This window comes from Microtus pennsylvanicus, chromosome 16, assembly GCF_037038515.1.
Source record: "Microtus pennsylvanicus isolate mMicPen1 chromosome 16, mMicPen1.hap1, whole genome shotgun sequence".
In the NCBI taxonomy this organism is placed as follows: Eukaryota; Metazoa; Chordata; class Mammalia; order Rodentia; family Cricetidae; genus Microtus; species Microtus pennsylvanicus.
Window position 1 is genome coordinate 10,794,542 of NC_134594.1, and position 18,125 is coordinate 10,812,666.

General features: G+C 46.4%; 1 protein-coding gene across 3 annotated transcripts in view; it reads left to right on the plus strand.

Annotated features, from left to right (window-relative positions):
• Nucleotides 1-18,125, plus strand: part of Zmat3 (zinc finger matrin-type 3) — a 30,695-nt gene that overhangs the window by 4,711 nt on the left and 7,859 nt on the right. For 2 of the 3 annotated variants that reach the window (XM_075950988.1, XM_075950989.1), the window contains exons 3-5: nt 15,370-15,489; nt 17,250-17,416; nt 17,536-17,636. In XM_075950988.1, coding sequence (XP_075807103.1) covers nt 15,370-15,489; nt 17,250-17,416; nt 17,536-17,636 — 388 coding nt within the window. The remainder of the gene's footprint in view (nt 1-15,369; nt 15,490-17,249; nt 17,417-17,535; nt 17,637-18,125) is intronic. The other variant, XM_075950990.1, reaches the window with a different exon arrangement.

An 18,125-nucleotide genomic window follows, 5' to 3' on the forward strand; every position in this document is an offset into this window, starting at 1 on the left:
TGACATTGTAGGTAGACATGGTACTGGAGAAGTAGCTGAAAGTTCTACATCTAGATCAGCTGGAAGCAGGAAGAGCTGCACTGGGCCTGGCTTGAGCATCTGAGACCTCAGAGCCCACCCCCAGTGATGCACATGTTCCAACAAAGCCACACCTACTCCAACAAGTCCACATCTCCCATAGAGCTACCTCCTTTGAGCCTGTAGGGTCATTTTCATTCAAACCACCACAGATGGTGTTTGGGGGCTGGTTGGTTAGAGGGTGTCAATGGGGTGACCATTTTGGGTGTTGGGTGGAGAAGGGGTCAGTGGGGTGAACATTTTGGGCACTGTTTAGCTACAAGTTACCCTCCAGGTATGGCCAGTTGAGACTGGAAAACTCAGAAGTTGGGAAGAGAGTGCCATGTTTCACACAGTGGGTTCTGCCTAGGAATCCGAGGAGAAGTGTACTACATGAACTCAGTGAAGTTTGTACAGCTTGCATCAGTTCAAGGCCGCCTGCCACATGACTCTTGTGCTTTCTCTTACTTCATTCAGACTTTTCCTATGCATCCTATCATAGCGGAGCAAATATGGTGTCTTTTTATAGAGAGAATAATATGATATTCAATTATCGAGTCTTACCTTCCTCATAAACATACCTTAGTTTCTTTTAGTCTTCTGAATGAACTGATACTGAATATTAAGATGTAAAGCATTTTATCTCTACGTAGAATAGCTTGTGGAAAGGGCCATTATAAAGGGTATTATTGCCTGAGAATAAATGGGGAACTGAGACAATATAGGGTTTTATTTTGAAATTTTTATCTTATTTTTAGTTACGTGTTTTTTTTTGTGGCATGCACATGGATGCTTGTGTGTATGCATATGTGCACATAGGTGTCTGCAGAAGCCAGAAGAGGATGGTGTGTCCCTTGCAGATGGTTATGAGCCCCCTGATATAGGTGCTGGGAAGCAAAATCCAGTCCTCTGCAAGAGCTGCAACCACTCCTAACTGCTGAGCCATCTCGCCCCAGTATTTCTTTATGCTTTATACTGTTGTCTGTATACAGTTTGATGTTTTTCCGTTTTGGAGAAAAGAGACCTGAAGATAGAAACCCTTTTTGAATGGAGGGTTATCTTCTAGACCACTGTTGATTTAGTTTTTGATCGCTGCTAAGACCACACGGCAGAAAGCTGTTGGTTATAACATATTGCTACTTGCCTGAAACTATACTTTTCTGTCGTGAACTTCCCTGCGTTCAGGTTGACCTGAAGGAAGTGACAGAGATTGAAGAAAAGACAGACACCATTTAGAAAAGCTGGGATCCAGTGGGCAGTGATCTGATGGGAATGCATCAGAATGCAGTGGCCAGGAGACTCAGCTTTAAAGCAGAGAGGAGGTGGCAGCTTAGCTACTCTTGGGAGGGGGCTCCATAGGGGAGCAGCCTCAGGCTGCAGTCATCTTTGTGTTGATTCTTTCTGCACACCCTGCAAGCATTAATGCTCATATTCAGAGGAATCATAAAGCCCTACCCTGATCCGAGGCAGGCCTTGCCATTCCCATGAGTCTAAGGCCCTGCTATGCTCGTGTCAATAAGACGTATTCATTCAGGAGTTCATCAGCTCCCCATACTTTTCTCCACTTGAAAGTTTTTGTTTACCTAATTTTGGTTTAATCCTAAAGATGGGTAATTGAACAATGTATCTTGCTTTGAAAATATTTCCTTGGGAGGAAAAGGTCTGTTGCTCTGCCTTGTTCATGTCTGTTTGCTGCCAGCAGTTGAGAAGAATTCATTGCAGCAGACCTTAGTACAACCCTGGCTACTCAAGGCTTCTGTGTTTCTTTCTCATTTCTTCTGCAGTCTCTTCTCTCATCCCTGTGTGCTACTCCCCATGCTGATGACCAGGCACTGGTGGCTGCTCTTCCTGTCTTCCGTTCAGGTGGTGGCTTCTATGATGGCCCATCTCAGACAGACATGAATGTAGCTAGCCTCTGCTTTCATTCCCACGAGATGTTCCATCTGCGTAGAGTCACTTGCAGAGATTAAGGATGACTTGGACGGTTAAAATTTGAGCTCTCTGAAGCCCTTCCTAGGTCTTTATTGGGTGTATGCCTGCTTTATGCCTTTGGTATAGTCGTTACCTTTCCGGGAAAATGAGGCAATGTGTGATTTTTTTTTCTGTTTGTGTGGGTTATACTTCTACCTTGTGTTGCTTTTGTGACTGTTGTGTCTACACGGTGATAGTACCTTTTGGTTTTTCATGGAGAGTTCAGTTTGATGGAAAAATCATTGGCTTTAGGCTTAAACTAATAAGATAAACCTTTAGAAAAATTATACATCTTTATGTGTTTGCTCTAACCTTTTTAAGTTGACAAGATTTGTAACTCATTCCTGTTCCCTCCATGATGCGGTGAATAAGTAAACTGGAAATAAAAAAAAGAGAGAGAAAAATTCTCCAATAATAAAATTTTCACATGGAAAAGTTAGGGGAGAAGTACAGTCTGTTGCAGAGCAGAAACCAAATAGCCAAGTATGAGAGAGAGAGAAAGAGAAAGAGAGGGGGGAGGCAGGTATGAAGGATGCAGAACCTTTCCAGCAGACTTGGGAGGTGGAGGGCAGGGGAGTAGGAAGCCAAGGAAACCCTCAGCTGCTGAGCGACTTTGAAGTTAGCCTGGGCTACAGGAGACCTTCTATTACCTCCCGCAATACCCCTCCAAAAAAGAAAGTAGAGCCTAATTTAAAAAAAAAAAGATGTTTGGGTATGACAATGCATGTTTCTAAGTTAGCTGTGAAGCGAAGATTTGAATGAGGACAATGTTACTGGTGATTGCTAGGATGAACCTCTCCTCTCTTCCTTTAAAGCAAGGCAGAGGAGTTTGTTGTGTCTGTATGGTGTGGAAGGGGACAACCTTAGACATGAACTTTGGATTGTATGTGCATGGCGTGTGTGTTTGTACATGCTCCTGGATGTGGGTGCACATGTGTGTGGCAGTATTTGGAGGGCAGAGGTCCCTGTTGGGTGTTACCGTATTTTCTGAGATAGGGTGTCTTCCCATACTCAGAGCTCACGTCTTGGCTAGTGGGCCAGTGAGAGCGCCAACGGTCTGCCCGTCTCCCTGCTTCTTCCTCAGGGCTAGTCTGGTCTACACAGCAAGTTCTGGACTAGCCAGAGCTACTTAGAGAGATCCCGTCTCAAAAACAAGCAAACAGAAACCAATGTGAATGCCAGGATCCCAACTCGGGTCCTCCTGCTCACGAGCCAAAGGCTTTACTGACGGAGTCATCTCTCCACTGTCCGAGATGTGGATTTCTTTCAGAGAAGTAGTTAGTATGAGAGTGAATCAAAGAACATGTAATCAGAGCATGATCATGTGGAATGGAGATGAACATGACCCAACACGGAAGGAAACCATAGCAGTATTAGCCTGGAGCCAGGAATGGTGGGGAGGCGGCGGCAGAAGCGCCCATAGTTCAAGGCATTCTTGCCACATAGTAAGCCAGGAACTCCCGAGCATCCTGGGGCTGCTTGAGACCCTGTTCACATAGAACAGAAATGTCAGACTGGAAGATGGGTCAGTTTGTAGGGATCAGTAGGTGGTGATAAACGAAAACCATTAGAGGCAAGGGTTGCCCCCAGGGGGTGGGGACCCACTAGGCTCTAGTGCAGGCTGAGGGGCAGTGAGCGCGGACTGGCAAAACCAATGGTTTACCATGAAAGGAGAGGGCAGGTGTCAAGCTTTATTTCAAGATGACAAACCTGCTTTGTGATTGTTGTTTCAGGGTGATATCATGGGCATACATCTGTCAGTGCAGTCACGTAAGTGAAAAGGCTCTGGGTGGATACACTCTCTGAATTACCTAACCCTCTTTGGTGAGCTGATGCCACTGAAATCGAAGCTTCCTATTGCTCGGTGTGGTAAACAGGCATTGTTCACCGGAGTCCGACTGTATCACATTCCAGTACTCGGGATACAGTGGCGATTGCTCTGTAAACCCTCCCCTCGGCCTCGTCTCCATTTCTCCTGACATCTTCATGCTCCTGATCAGGGGCTGCCTTCTCGAGCCAAGGGTGGGCATCACGGATGGTTTATACCCCGGGCTGTTTAGCCCCGTCATTTAGCTTTTTAGCAGCCTCGGCTGAGTCATTTATGTTTTAATGAGGCTATCTAATTTTTCACTTTTAAAATTATGGCTTTGCTTATAACTTAATTTAAAATCAGGTTTTTGGAAGAGAAATGAGTTTTCATTTTATTGAAATTTGTCTGCATGCTCAGATTACTTAGTGCAAGCCTGGGATGAAGAAATGTAATAGGATTTCATCAGCATAAATACCCAGAGGAAGAGTTACTTTGAGGAGGAGAGTAGCAGAAAGTATTTTTACACTTATGTATGTGTATTTTTTACATTATGTATGTGTGTGTATGTGTGTGTGTATGGGTTCAAACTCAGATTATCAGACTTTATCTGCTGAGCCATCTTGCATATAAATGGAGACTGCTCGTTTATTTTTCTGGCTGCCCAGACCTGAATAATAACACAGAAACTATATTAATCACAATATTGTTTGACCAATAGCTTAGGCATATTTCTAGCTATCAGACTTTACCTGCTGAGCCATCTTGCATATAAATGGAGACTGCTCGTTCATTTTTCTGGCTGCCCAGACCTGAATAATAACACAGAAACTATATTAAACATTAATATTGTTTGACCAATAGCTTAGGCATATTTCTAGCTAGCTCTTACATCTTAAATTAACCCATTTTTATTAATGGTTGTGGCCTACTGGTAAGGTTCTGGCTGGCGGCTGACTCTCCTTCTGCAGGCAGCTGCATCGCATCTCTCTGACTCTGCCTACTCTCTCTCTCTCTATATATATATATCTCTTCCAGCCTGGCTATATTCTGCCCTTCTTTTCTTAACCAATGGTAGTAAAACATATTCACAGGACACAGAGGGGAATCCCACATCAGGTTCCTGTTGTTTAGAGTGTTTTGGTTTAGTGTTTCTATTGCTGTGATAAAACACCACAACCAAAGGCGGGGTGGGAGAAGGTTTATTTCAGCTTACCATTCTCAGGTTACACTCCATCACTCAGGGAAATCAGGGTAGGAACTAAAGCGAAGACCATGGAGGAATGCTGCTTATTGGCTTGATACTTACGGTTTGCTTGGTGTGCTTTCTTAATACCCCTGGATCATCTGCCAAAGGGTAGTACCACTCTCAGTGGGGTGGGCCCTCCTGTCAATCATGAAGAAGATGCCCTACAGACTTCTCTACACGCCAGTCTTCTGAAGGCATCTTCTCAGTTAAGATTCCCTCTTCCCAGATGGTCGCGGTTGTGTCAAGTTGACAAAAACCAACCAGCACAACTGACCACTTGTTATTTAACACACAAGTGCATCACTTATTAAAGCATAACCTGTCCTTTCTTATTCATCCCCATGATCTCATAAAATATCATAGTATAAGCATAGTGTAATGTTAAAAGTCCCTCAGTCTTTAAAAGTTTCAAGGTCTAAGTTTTCTTTAAAAATTCAACATCTCTTAAAAGTTCAAAGTTTCTCTGAAATATCTAAAGACTCTCTGAAATGGGCCTCCTAGCTGTGGGTTCCTGTAAAATAGGCAAAGAAGTTAAATACTTTCTTACTCCAAAAGGAAAGAAGCAGGACACAGTTAGCATTCAAAACCAGAGCAAGACCGAATTCTGACAGCGTGAAGCTCAGTGTCCAACTTCTGGGACTCACGGTCTTCTGGGTTCCCGGGGCCTGAGCAGCTCCAGCTCTGGCTCTGCCATCCACAGCACACATAGCGTGTCTCACAGGCTCAGGCGGGCTCCAGTCCACAGCTGCCGCTGTTGTTAGTGGTCCTCCTGTGGTCCTCAAACGTGTTGTTTTCCTCTGGAGCTGGGCTGCACCTTCACCAAAAAACCTCTCCTGGGCTCTCTTCAGGGACTTGACTCACCCCAGCTTCTCTTCATAATCCCTTCAATCCTGGAGCTTCTGTTACAACTGAGGCTTCACCTTCCCCTGTAGCCTCTCCTCGCCTCTCACAGTGCCAAGCCTCAGCTGCTCCCATGACCCTTTCATGTCTTCAGACCGGTACTGCTTCAGAAACCTACACATTCCAAATTAGGCTGCCAGTGCAAAGTGCAGCCTTGGCCCCTCTGGACTACAGCTTGTGTGTGTAGTCTCGGAGGAAACGCTCCCCAGAAGACTTCACTGCTGATTCTTCAGTCCCTGCTGTCCAGCAAAGCAAAGGTTTTACTTCCCTGGTTCTGTTCTCTTGTTAATCACAGCCGATTCTTCAGCCGCAGCTGACTAGAACAACAGGTTCTTAAATCAGAACAATGAATGTCCCTGATGGAGACAGTAAGCGGCTCTCAAACTTCACAAGCCAGGCCTCCATCCTCTACACTTGACCTCAGCATTGTCTGCATTATCTTCTAAGTTCCCACAATAGCTCAGTAGGCTCTGAGTACTCCGTTTTTCTTGGGTCCAGTTCCAAAGTCCTTTTATACTCCTCCCGAAACACAGCATGGTCAGTTCCAAAGTCCTTTTATACTCCTCCCGAAACACAGCAGCTCCCCACCCCTGACACCAGTGTGTGTCTCTGTTAGGTCTCCATTGCTGTGACAAACCACCATGACCAAACCTAAGTTGGGGGGAGGGTGGTATTTCACCTTAACAACTCTCAGCTTACACGTCATCACTGAGGGAAGTCAGCACAGGACCTTAAAGCAGGAACTGATGCTGAGGACGTGGGAGAGTGTTGCTTATTGGCTTCCTCCTCCTGGCTTGCTCAGTTTGCTTCCTTATACACCCCAGGACCAACTGCCCTGTGTTGGTACTTCCCCCCCCCCCTCAGTGGGCTGGGCCCTTCCACATCAGTTGTTAATCAAGAAAATGCTCCTAGACTTCCCTAAAGGCCCATCTTAAAGGAAGCCTGTTGCATTAAGGTTTCCTCTTCTCAGATACACCTAGGTTGTGTCAAGTTGACAAAACCCAGCCAGCACAAATATACAAAACTGTATTTTATTTATTTTTTCTTTTTTTTCCGAGACAGGGTTTCTCTGTGTAGCTTTGGAGTTTGTCCTGGGATTCACTCTGTAGACCAGGCTGGCCTTGAACTCACAGAGATCCGCCTGCCTCTGCCTCCCTAGTGCTGGGAGTAAAGGTGTGCGCCACCACCATCCCCGTGTTTCCTTTGGCTGCTTTGGAGGGCTGTACTGAGTGAAGAAATGCAGCTGCTTCAGTGTTGCAGCTACACGGACAGTGAGGAGGACCTTGTCTGAGTAAGAAGCTTCATCTCTCCAAGGATGCTCTCCTACATCCAGACACCAGTTTGTCTGTTTGCTTGGCCGGCGCTGGTGATTAAGCTCGTGCCCTTGTGCATGCTAGGCAAGTCCTTTCCTACTGAGCCACACCCCCAGCCTTTTAAACTTGGTCTCACCAAGTTGCCCAGCTGAACTTGAACTAACAGTTGTCCTACCTCAGCCTCCCCAGCAATTGAATTATAAGAGTACCACCAGGCCCGTCTCCCTGGTATCTTAAAGGATCCTCATAAGAATAGTTCAACCAATAGATGAGGTCACAGAAAATGATCCTCGGGCACAAATGTGATTTTTATTCCACGGGAAGCTTGGCCCATTTCCCTGAGGAGGAACCCTTGCTGGTTCTCTTGTTCTGCTGTCTGGATGACGGGTGCTTCCAGTCTTTGCTTTGGCCCCATTATGGGACAGTAACTCTCCTTACCCAGTTACTAACTGGATCCCGGCGGCCTGCTGCTTCTCCAGTTGAGTCTGCTTCTCGTTTCCCCCTTCAGAGAGACGTCTTTGCTTGGGACCAGTTGGGCTCTCCATCCGGTGCTTTGGGTTTTACCAGCTGTCCTCGTCTCTTTACTTTCAGACTATAAAAAACTCCGGCTAGGTCTCTTCTGAATATATTGAAATACCAACAGCAACCTTCCCTTTATTTTTTTCTTTTTAAGAAAAATTATTATTGATTCTTCAAAAATTTATACATATACAATGTATCTTTGTCATATACCCCAAGTTTCCCCTCCAGCTCCCCTCTGACACCTTCTCAGCATGCCCCTCTCCCACCTTCATATCTTCTTTTTTCTTTTTTCTCACCATTTACACACACACACACACACACACACACACACACACACCACACACACACACACACACACACACACACACACACACACACATACTTTGATTTTTTTTTTAATAAAACCACAGAGAAACCCTGTCTCGAAAAACCACAAAAAAAAAAAAAAAAGACAGGGTCTCATTTTGTAGCTCTGACTGTCTTGGAACTCACTCTGTAGACCAGTCTGGCTTTGAACTCACAGAGATTCACCTGTCTCTGCTTCCCAGGTGATGGGATTAGAGGTGTGTGCCACCACGGCCACCTCATTTCTAATACATACTGTTTTATTTATTCATTGAGTTTTCACATCTGTATACAATGTATTTTGATTATATTTACCTCCCATTCCCTCCTTCAGCCCCTACATCCTTGTTTCCCTCCCAACTCCATGTTCTTTTATTTTTATTTTTTTTCTTTTTAAAAAATAAATCACTGAGTCTGATTATGTGTTTGAGTATGGGGCCACCCACTGCACATCCACTGGGAACTGGGCAGCTTACTAGAGTCCACGCCCCTGAAGATCAGTGACTCCACCCTGCAGAAGCTATCACCTGCCAGTAGCATCTCAGCTAGAGGTGGGACGCCATGCACCACCACAGCATGCGGGGATGGCGCCTGGCTTGATCTTGTGTAGGTCTTCTGAAGGTAACTGCGGCTGCTCTGGGTTCATGTGTGCGGACTCAGGAGGCAGCATTTCACAGCCCTGCTTCTCACTCTCCAGATGTTAAATTCTTTCTGCCCCCCCTTTCCACTGTGTTCCCTGGTCCTTTGGGGGTCACCAGTGGCCTGGTAGGCCAACTTTAGTTTTGTGTTTACGTCTTGGTGACATTTGGGACTGGTAACGCTTTCCCTCTTAAACAACCTTAAGAATATCTTTTTACTCAAAGTAATGTCCTGTGATGACAGCGTGGGATGCCGGCTGACGTCTTTCTGCTCTGCTCCGTCCTTCTTTGTAGCTCTCAGCTTGGATTGGCTGTAGTTTCATGGTTTACCCTATGAAGCTTGGTCCTAATTTTGTCCACTCCATCACAAAGCGAGTGTTCCGTGCTCTGTTTGCAGGTTATTCCAGTTGTTGGAGGCTGACCTTGGGCTTTTGCATCCTCGTGAGTAAGGAACGCTGTCCGGCAGTTGTTTCCTTCCGTTTCCATCTAGGGTTGTGGTCCAGACACCCAGGTGGTCAAGTGGACAACATCGAAATTGCTCCCAGTTAATGTCTTCTTTATTTTGATCCATACGTGGATTTATAAACTTGAAATTGTGTCGTTTCCCTTGACTTTCTGTTAGGTTTCTTGAAAACAGGAAGAAGAATCCTACGGCCTAAAGAAATCCACTGCCATCTTTCCTCCCTGTATCACCTCTTCAGTCTTTCTCTTTCTTGTTTTTAATTACTTCATTGCGTGAAGCTCTTTGATTTGCTCTTTTGATTTGTGTTAGTTGTTTTGGATCGTCACTCTTTGTGTAGTTTTCCTATTCCTGGAGTTTTTACTTGCTTTTCTTTCCTTCTTCCTCTTATTTCATGTTTATAATAGTTGCCTCCACAAACTCCCACCCACATTATCACATAAAATGCTCATTTTTAAACAAATCTTAGATCTCTCTATCTTACCCCATTTTTTTTTAACCCATTTTGCCCTCTGGATTGCTCCATACAATTGTTTCTTGGACAACTAATATTATTTTCTTTTTTCTTGTCCCCTACCTCCAGATATATATATATATATATATATAGGCAGAGTATAATATAGTCACAGTACTCCAAGGAAGAGAGAGCAACTCTGTGTGTCCTAACTGTTGGTTAGTTTTATGTTACCTTGACTCAAGCTAGAGTCATTTGGGAAAAGGAACTCGATTGAAAAAAATGCCTCTATAATTGTCTGTAGGTGAGGCTGTGGGGGCATTTTCTTAATCAATGACAGATGTTCAAGGGCCATGCCCACTGGGTGCAGGATTGTACCTGGGCAGCTGGTCTTGAATGGTATAAGAAAGGCTGAGCAAGTCCTGGGGAGCAAGCTAGTATGTAGCATCCCTCCATGGCTTCGGTTCCTGCTGACTTCCTCAGTGGTGGGCTCTAAGCTGTAAGATGAAGTAAATGCTTCCTTCTTTAAGTTGCTTTTGGTCTTGGTGTTTTATCACAGTAATAGAAACCCTAAGACAGCAACAAACCTCACTTTTAAATGATATGAGGGAGTAATAGAAAGTAAACATTTCTCATAGATTTCAAAAAAGTGTCTGCATTTCGTCTCATGATAGAAACACAGCTGAGATTAAAGGCGTGCGCCACCAACGCCTGGCTGGGTGGCTTTTGACACAGCACCTTCAAGTCAGTACGTATGAGGTAGTCTAAACAGTTCCCTGCGCCTGATCTTGTTTTGTTAGTTTTTTATGTAGATAAGCCTAGCAGTTGGGGGCTGGAGGCAGGGTGGACATGTGTTCTGCTTGACTTCATTGTGAGTTTTAAGCCAGCCTGAGCTATCTAAGCCTACAGAAGCAACCACAAACTCAACCAAAGCGAACCAAAGGGTGAGCATGGACGGAAACCATCTGCGCTCCACGCTCAACTGCTTCTATTTCACCCGCCGTCTACACACAGCTTCTCCTGCCTCTGGTGCCCAATCCAAAATGGAAATTTACATGTAATTTTAATGTCTTATTTAGTTTGGGCAGGCCATTCCTTCACCGCCTCCTCTTTGTGTTTGTCTTCGTTAACAACCTTACAGGTTTTGTAGTGGTCCAGAGTTTGCCTTATTTACTTGGGTTCGGGGTTTGTGGTTTTGGGTAATAGTACTACGGACACCATCCTGCTGCATGAGTCACCAGAGGTTCTCATGATGTTAATTGTCTCTCAATTAAGGTGGTGCCTACAAGGATCTCCTTGGGAAAAAAAAACATTGTTTATCTGTTGAGTAAGGATCAGATGGAGAGAGATTTTGAGGCCACACGTGTGTTTTTATCATCACACTTTTGCTCAGTTAGGATGATTTCCGTCAGCAGTGGCTGTCAATTACAGTGGGGTTTGCCAGGTAGTGTGGAACGGAAGCGGTGGTGCTGGGGATGGGACCAGGACTTTGTTCCTGCGAGGCCTATGCTCTTATCACTGAGCCATGTCCCTAACCCCTTCTCAATTCTTAATTTTGAGATACTCCTGTGTTTGCTGCTCTTGTTGGTGTGTGAACCTGGAAGAGCAGGGTCTAAAAATGAGGCAGACTAAAGAAAGCCTCAGCAATAGTAAATTTCATTAGAGCTCCATACAGTTTCTATCTGAGGGTTAAGGAGAGTCACTGAGTAAGGTGTACAATCTCAAGTTCAAGCCCAATGTGGCAAAACCACGTTTTTCCATAGAGGCACATGAATAACAACATCTAAAGTAAACTCGCGCCTACCTGCTACACCTGGGAGGAGCATGAAAACACATCCCAAGAGCAGTTCGGTGTGAAACCGAGGTCACAAGACTCTTGTTTTGTTTTCTTGGAGTGTTCCCACGACCGCTCACAATTCCCCTTGCAGGACTCCATTCGTGTACCAGTTCTGACACTCCTGTCACCTAGGCAGGCCTCGATCTTGTGTGATTTTCTGTCTTTCCTCAGCCTCCCAACTAACTGGAATTACAGCTGTGGACTACCATGTCTCTTTTGTTTGTTTGTTTGTTTGTTTGGGTTTTGAGATGGGATCTCACTACACAGCCCTTGCTGACCTGGAACTCACTCTGTAGACGAGGCTGGCCTTGAACTCACAGAGATCCACTTGCTACTGCCGCCTTAGTCTGTGTTAAAAGGCGTGTACCACATGACCATCTACCATCATGTCTTTCAAAAAATGTTTCAGTGACCCCATTTCCCCTAACTCTGTCTTCCTCCTCTGTCCTCATTGGGTCCCAGTGACCCCGTTTTCCCATGGCTAACTCTGTGTCCTCCTCTTCTCTGGAAGCTCTTCTGTACAGCCTGTCTCATTTCCTTCACCGTCCACTCTCCATCCTTTCCTCAGTCCAACCCACGTGACTTTCCATGTTGCTCCATGGAAGTGATCCTTCCCAAGACTGATCTTTGACCTCTGTCTTTTCCAGTTCCCACACCAGTTTGTTCTGACTTTGCTTGTCTTAGGTTCCTTTCCTATTTGTACCCTCGTGTTTTCCTTGAGTTGTCTGTTGCTCTAGCGAAGACTTCAAGCCCTGTATTGAGCAGGTGTGGAGAGAGTGGACAAATCAGTGTTTTGTTCCTGATGGTAGTGAAAATGCCTTGGGACTTGTTTGAGAGCTGCTGTGGTCACCTTCTCAGAGAAGCCTCCTTGGCACAGACAGAAATAGGGCACCCCGCGGTTTCCTAGTTTTGTTCTTCTTTGAAATTATTCCCACCACGATACCTGATTCTTTTCTCCAACCAGTATTTACGGGTAACCTCATGTAGATCAGAAAGCAGGTCCTTCTTTTTAAGGAGTCTACATCTCAGAGGAGGGGAAAAAGACAGACAGATCATCAGATTTGGGGCTGGGGTACTGTGATAAAGGGACATCAGGTGATGTGGTCATGTGATCGACACATGTATACAGGTGCAACGCGCGAGGGCTTTCATGAGTTGTCCCGGAAGCTGACACTTCACCCAGAGAATGATCCAGACTTGCCCAAGTCTAAAAGAGCCGATTCCTGGGCAGAATTCACAGCAGGACAAAGGCCCTGAAGCCAGCAGCTCAGAAAAGCAGGCCAACAAGACAGGAGAATGGCAGGGAGGGGCAGGAGTACTTGGGGAGAGACAAATATGGGAGGTGGGTGGGGTCAGAGCAGGTAGGACCTTAAAACACCTATCTATGAGACTTCCGTAGATTTTCTTTGTGGTGCTGGGGAATCAAACCTAGGTCTTGCTCATGCTGGGCAAACATTCCCCTGCAGAGCACATACACAGCCAATAGTGGGTTGAGAGAGGGAGGCTGCGTGGTTTGATTGATGGCTTCAGTCATTGCTGGTTTATGAGAATTACAGAGGGACCAGACTGAGAGCCGAGCGGGAGGAGCTGTGGCTGCACGTACCAGGTGTCGGCAGTTTGTGGCACTACATGGTTGGTGTAGCTGAGAGAAGTGGAACGGCCTGGAGACGGGTTTGGAGGCAGGCTGCTAGGACCCGCCAGTATATTAGATGTGCCGGGTTTCTGGAAGTGTGATTTAAGCACAGGAGGGCCTCAGCAGCTTTCCGAAGTAATGGGCGGGTGGTGGCGTTTATGGATGTGTGGATGACTTGGATGGTGGTGAAATGTCCTGTTGGAAGGAATCGAGGACACAAGAAGGTACTTTGGAATGTGACTGTGAAGGCCAGGGACGCAGCCACAATCTGGGGTCATTGTCTTAGGGCTGGGTGGTAGCTTAGTTGATGAACATGTGCACAAAGCCTCGGGTTGACCTTCATCACTGCAGAAACTGAACACGGTAGAGGCAGGAGGAGAATGCACTCAAGGCCATCGTTCCGGGGCAGCTGTGCTGTGAGAGACTATCTCAAAACAATAGCAAGGACAACCCACTCCCCCGCCTTCACGTTTGTTCATTGTCTCATAAAGTTGCGAGGCCGGGCAGAGTGATCTAGAGTTGGAGTGCAGACACAGAGGAGAGCCCAGGGAGGGCCTCGGACACTGCAGAACTCAAGGGCTGGTAGAGGAAGAGCAGCCGTGTGAAGAGGAAAGAGGGAGCCGTAGAGGAAAGAACTTGCTAGAAGGACCATTTCTGGGAGGTGGGAGATCAGTGGTGGTGTACTGCCTAGAGCTCCTTGAAGGCACAGCCATAGAGGGGAGCATAACCTTGACTCTGGCTGCCCCATGGGGATGGGATAGCTAGAACACTTGGATGGCAGGAGATGAAGCTGAGCTGTCTTCATGCTGTGTGCTCGTCCCTAGTTCATTCCAGGGAGTAAGCAGGTTGTTGATGGTAAGTGTTCGTATGCAGGTTTAAATTTCACAGCGTGGTTTAGCAAGTAATGAACTGTTTCCCCCGTACTCGGTGTGCGTTTAAAGATTTATTTTTATGTATGTGTGTGTGTGCCTGCATGAATGTATGTGCATCGTGTGTGTGTGTGTGTGTGTGTGTGTGTGTGTGTGTAGAGCCTACAGAGGCCAGAAGAGGGCACTGGTCTCATAGAACTGAAGTTACAGGTGCTTATGAGCTGCCTGATGTGGGCGCTAGAAACTGAGCCCAGGTTCTCCATAGTAGTGGTGAGCCATTTGAATTTCTGGGTCGTCCTTCCAAGCCCCACCACAGTGCTTTTCATCTTTGCCACCAGTTGCTGTTTATTTATCAGCTCAAGAAATATACGCGTGTCAGTTTTAACAACGACAACCAAAACATGGTGAGAAAGGCCATTCTGACTGGGCCACCATGATGCTTTGTAAGGGCTGTGCTGAGCCGGTTTCAAGCCGTGGTCTGCTGGTGCTTCTGTCTGAAGGTGTGTGCCCACCCCCACTCAGCTCCTCCACTGTCAGGTACGGGTGATCACAGAGTCCTACAGGGTCTCTGTGAGTGGTGAATGAACTGAGGTTCATCAGAGCCCTCTCTATGAAGTGACCCTCTTTTGGTATTATTTTTGTAAAAAATCACTGGATTAACTATCTCATGATTTGATTCTGAAGTCTCTTAGATCAGAGTATCGCAAGATTCCTGCTGATGTGGCCCTGTGTGAATGAATGGTGACGAGCCTCAGGGAGGGTGTGGCACCCAGGAGAGCGAGGCTTCTCTAGAAACTCAGAGGAAATTGGTTTCTTTGGCTTCAGTTTTTTATCTTCTCCTGATAAATATAACTGTTCCCTTAGAAACAAATAGTAGACTCTGGCCTGCTTAGTTGTTATTGACACCTTGACGCAACCCTGGGAAGAGGGAATCTCAGTTGAAGGGTTGCTTCATCAGGTTGGCCTGTGGGAGCTTGTCTTGATTGATGATGATGATGATGATGATGATGAGGAGGAGGAGGAGGAGGAGGAGGAGGAGGAGGTGGTTGGGGGTCTAGACTATGAAAGAGAGCCACTGAGCATGAGCCAGAGAGAACTGGCTCCTCCATGGTTTCTGCTTCAGTTCCTGCTCTGACTCCGTGATGCACTATGACCTGGAAGTGTAAGCTCTTGGTCATGGCATTTACCACAGCGCAGACTCCAGCCTATGACAGGCTCCCTGGCGTCAGTCCTGGCGAGGGTCAGTTGACTGCACACCTGTGCGCATCCACCGATTGCTACCTGATAAACTGTCCTCTTTGTGTTTTCCTCCAGGGTAAAAACCATGGCAAGAAACTCCGAAATTATTACGCAGCCAACAGCTGTCCTCCTCCAGCCAGGGTGAGCAGCGTGGTAGAGCCTGTAGCCACACCCCTCCTTCCTGTCCCGCCACAGGTGAGGCGAGCAGTGTGAAGAGGCTGTCACATGCATGTTGTCATGAGTGCTGGTCCTGTGACTCTGTCAGGGCCAGTCTGGGCGACAGCACCCTCGAAGGTTCTTGGTACTCTTTTTTTTTTTTTTAAGATTTTATTTATTTATTTATTTCTTATGTATACAACATTCTGCCTCCATGTATGCCCACATGCCAGAAGAGGGCGCCAGATCTCATTACAGATGGTTGTGAGCCACCATGTGGTTGCTGGGAATTGAACTCAGGACCTCTGGAAGAGCAGCCAGTGCTCTTAACCACTGAGCCATCTCTCTAGCCCGGTTCTTGGTACTCTTAACCCCTTGAGCGGTGCCTGCCAGCACTTGACCCTCGAGATCTCTCATTGGACTTGACCGTGATGTGTGAGAGGATTGAAAAATAGTTATGTCTATTTTTATATAGCTTTCAGAATTCTAGGTTAAATGACCATGTGATAGCTAGGCTTGGCCCTGGGGGAATAATTGAAGGGCTGGAGAGATGGCTCAGTGGTTAAGGGCTCTTATGGCTCATGCGGAGGATCTGGATTCTGTTCCAAGCGCCCACATGGTGGCTCACAACTCTCTGTCCCTCCAGTTCCTAGTCTGGTACATGGGATGCACAGAATACATGTAGATAACAATCTCATATGTATAAAGTCTAAAAAAATTTCCACTAAAATATTACTTATCTTGAATGCTTTTGATGCTGGCTTAAATCCTGCACACTAGATAAGTCTATAATTGGTTTTGTTCTAGTGCTGGGCCCTGGCCTCATTTAGTATTTGCCATTACTTGGAAGTGTTAGCCTTATTATTCAAAGCGTGGTCCATGGGCCAGCTGCATGGGCCTCATGGGGCTTTATTAAAAGCCTGGGAAAGCTGAGTAACTTTCCATGATGTCGCATAGCTTAAAATGTCGCAGAGCAAAAATTTTTTGTCATTTTAGTGTTCCCAACTACCACGGTATAATGTTACTTTCCTGAGTGTTTCTCTGCTGACAGTGTGTATAGGTGCCCCTGTTGGGCCCCCTCCCCAGACTTACAGAAGATAAGATATATTCATTGCAGCAGGGGCACTTGCAACCCAGTGGTTTTCACATTAGGGGTTCCTTCAGGGTAGGTGCTCTAGAGTCTCAGGCGGCTGTGCCCTTCCTCCTTGGGAAACAGCCCCACCCACCTTGTTTGTTTAGCACGAACCTCTGTGAAATATGAAGCTGTCGTGCCGTCCCCTGAGAGTCTTCTCTTCCAGGTCACACAGTGCTGCTCTAGATAAAGGTGTGGTTTCCACAGTCTTAACCATATGATCATTTTTAGTCAAAATTTGCTTTGTAATAATTTCTGTTGGCCCGATGGAATTTAATCCTGACGGCGTTTGGTTTCTTTTACTTGTTATCTGGGTTTGCTAAGCCCCCCCCCCCCCCCGGTTATTTACCCACACGTGGTGTGGAGAGTTTGTAGGACTGGAGCTTTCAAGACTTGGCAGCTTTAGTCTAGGCGGGCTGCTCAGTACACAGTTGGTGCTCAGTAAGTGTTTGCTGGTGGATTTGGAGCACACTTCCCCCTCTCTGGGAAGATTTTAGCCTTACTTACCGCCTCCTGCCCTAAATGTCCACACTTTGAAAACATTTCTTCAGTAGAGATAGCGTCATCCTAGGTGGTTCGTAGGGAGTTGGAATCTCCTTTGGCTCTGTTTTGAAGGATCTGGGAGGAGTGGGGAGGTGTAACTGTCCTTCTGTGTCTTTACTGGCAGGTGGGCTCCGGCAAGCCAGGGGGGAGAGTGATCCTGGCCACAGAGAACGACTACTGTAAACTGTGCGACGCCTCCTTCAGCTCCCCTGCGGTGGCTCAGGCCCACTACCAGGGGAAGAACCACGCCAAGAGACTTCGTCTGGCTGAAGCTCAGAGCAACTCGTTCTCGTAGGTATTGCTGTCGTCTCTGAGACCAGATTGCTGTGGGAGAGCAACTGTGTCTACAGGAGGAGATGACAGGGAGCCCTGTTTGGATGTCTCACTCGTTTCAAATTTATTTTCTCCAGGGACTCTGCAGAGGCAGGGCAGAGGCGGACCCGGAAGGAAGGGAGTGAATTTAAGATGGTGGCCACCAGGAGGAATATGTACACAGTCCAGAACAATTCAGGTATCCTGCATGCTCCCATCTACCTCGCAGGTGTCAACAAACCTGCAAACGATAGCAGTAGATAGCCCCAAGAAATTAGGTTAGTGATTGCTTTACCGAATTGCTCTGCTGACTGCCTACACTGTTTATTTCTGGTGTTCTTTCTTCCTTATTCGGTATATTACTTACGTTGCTTTTAAACCTTAGTGTTCTATAATTCCTCTTATAATTCTTGGTTTTTAAAATATTTGTCAGAAGAAATATACAAAGCACATCAGATAATGGGCCTTTCAAGGGCTGGGAAGGTGGTGCAGTCATGCAAGCTTGAGGACCCGAGTTCAATCCCAAGCACATATGGTAAAAACCAGACACAGCAGTTCACGCCTCTAGCCTCGGGTGGAGATGGTGGGTCCCTGGAGCTCACTGGCCAAACAGCCTAGCTGAGTCAGCAAGCTCCAGGGGCAGTGAGATTGCATCTCAAAACATCAAGTGGAGAGAGCTTGAGGAAGA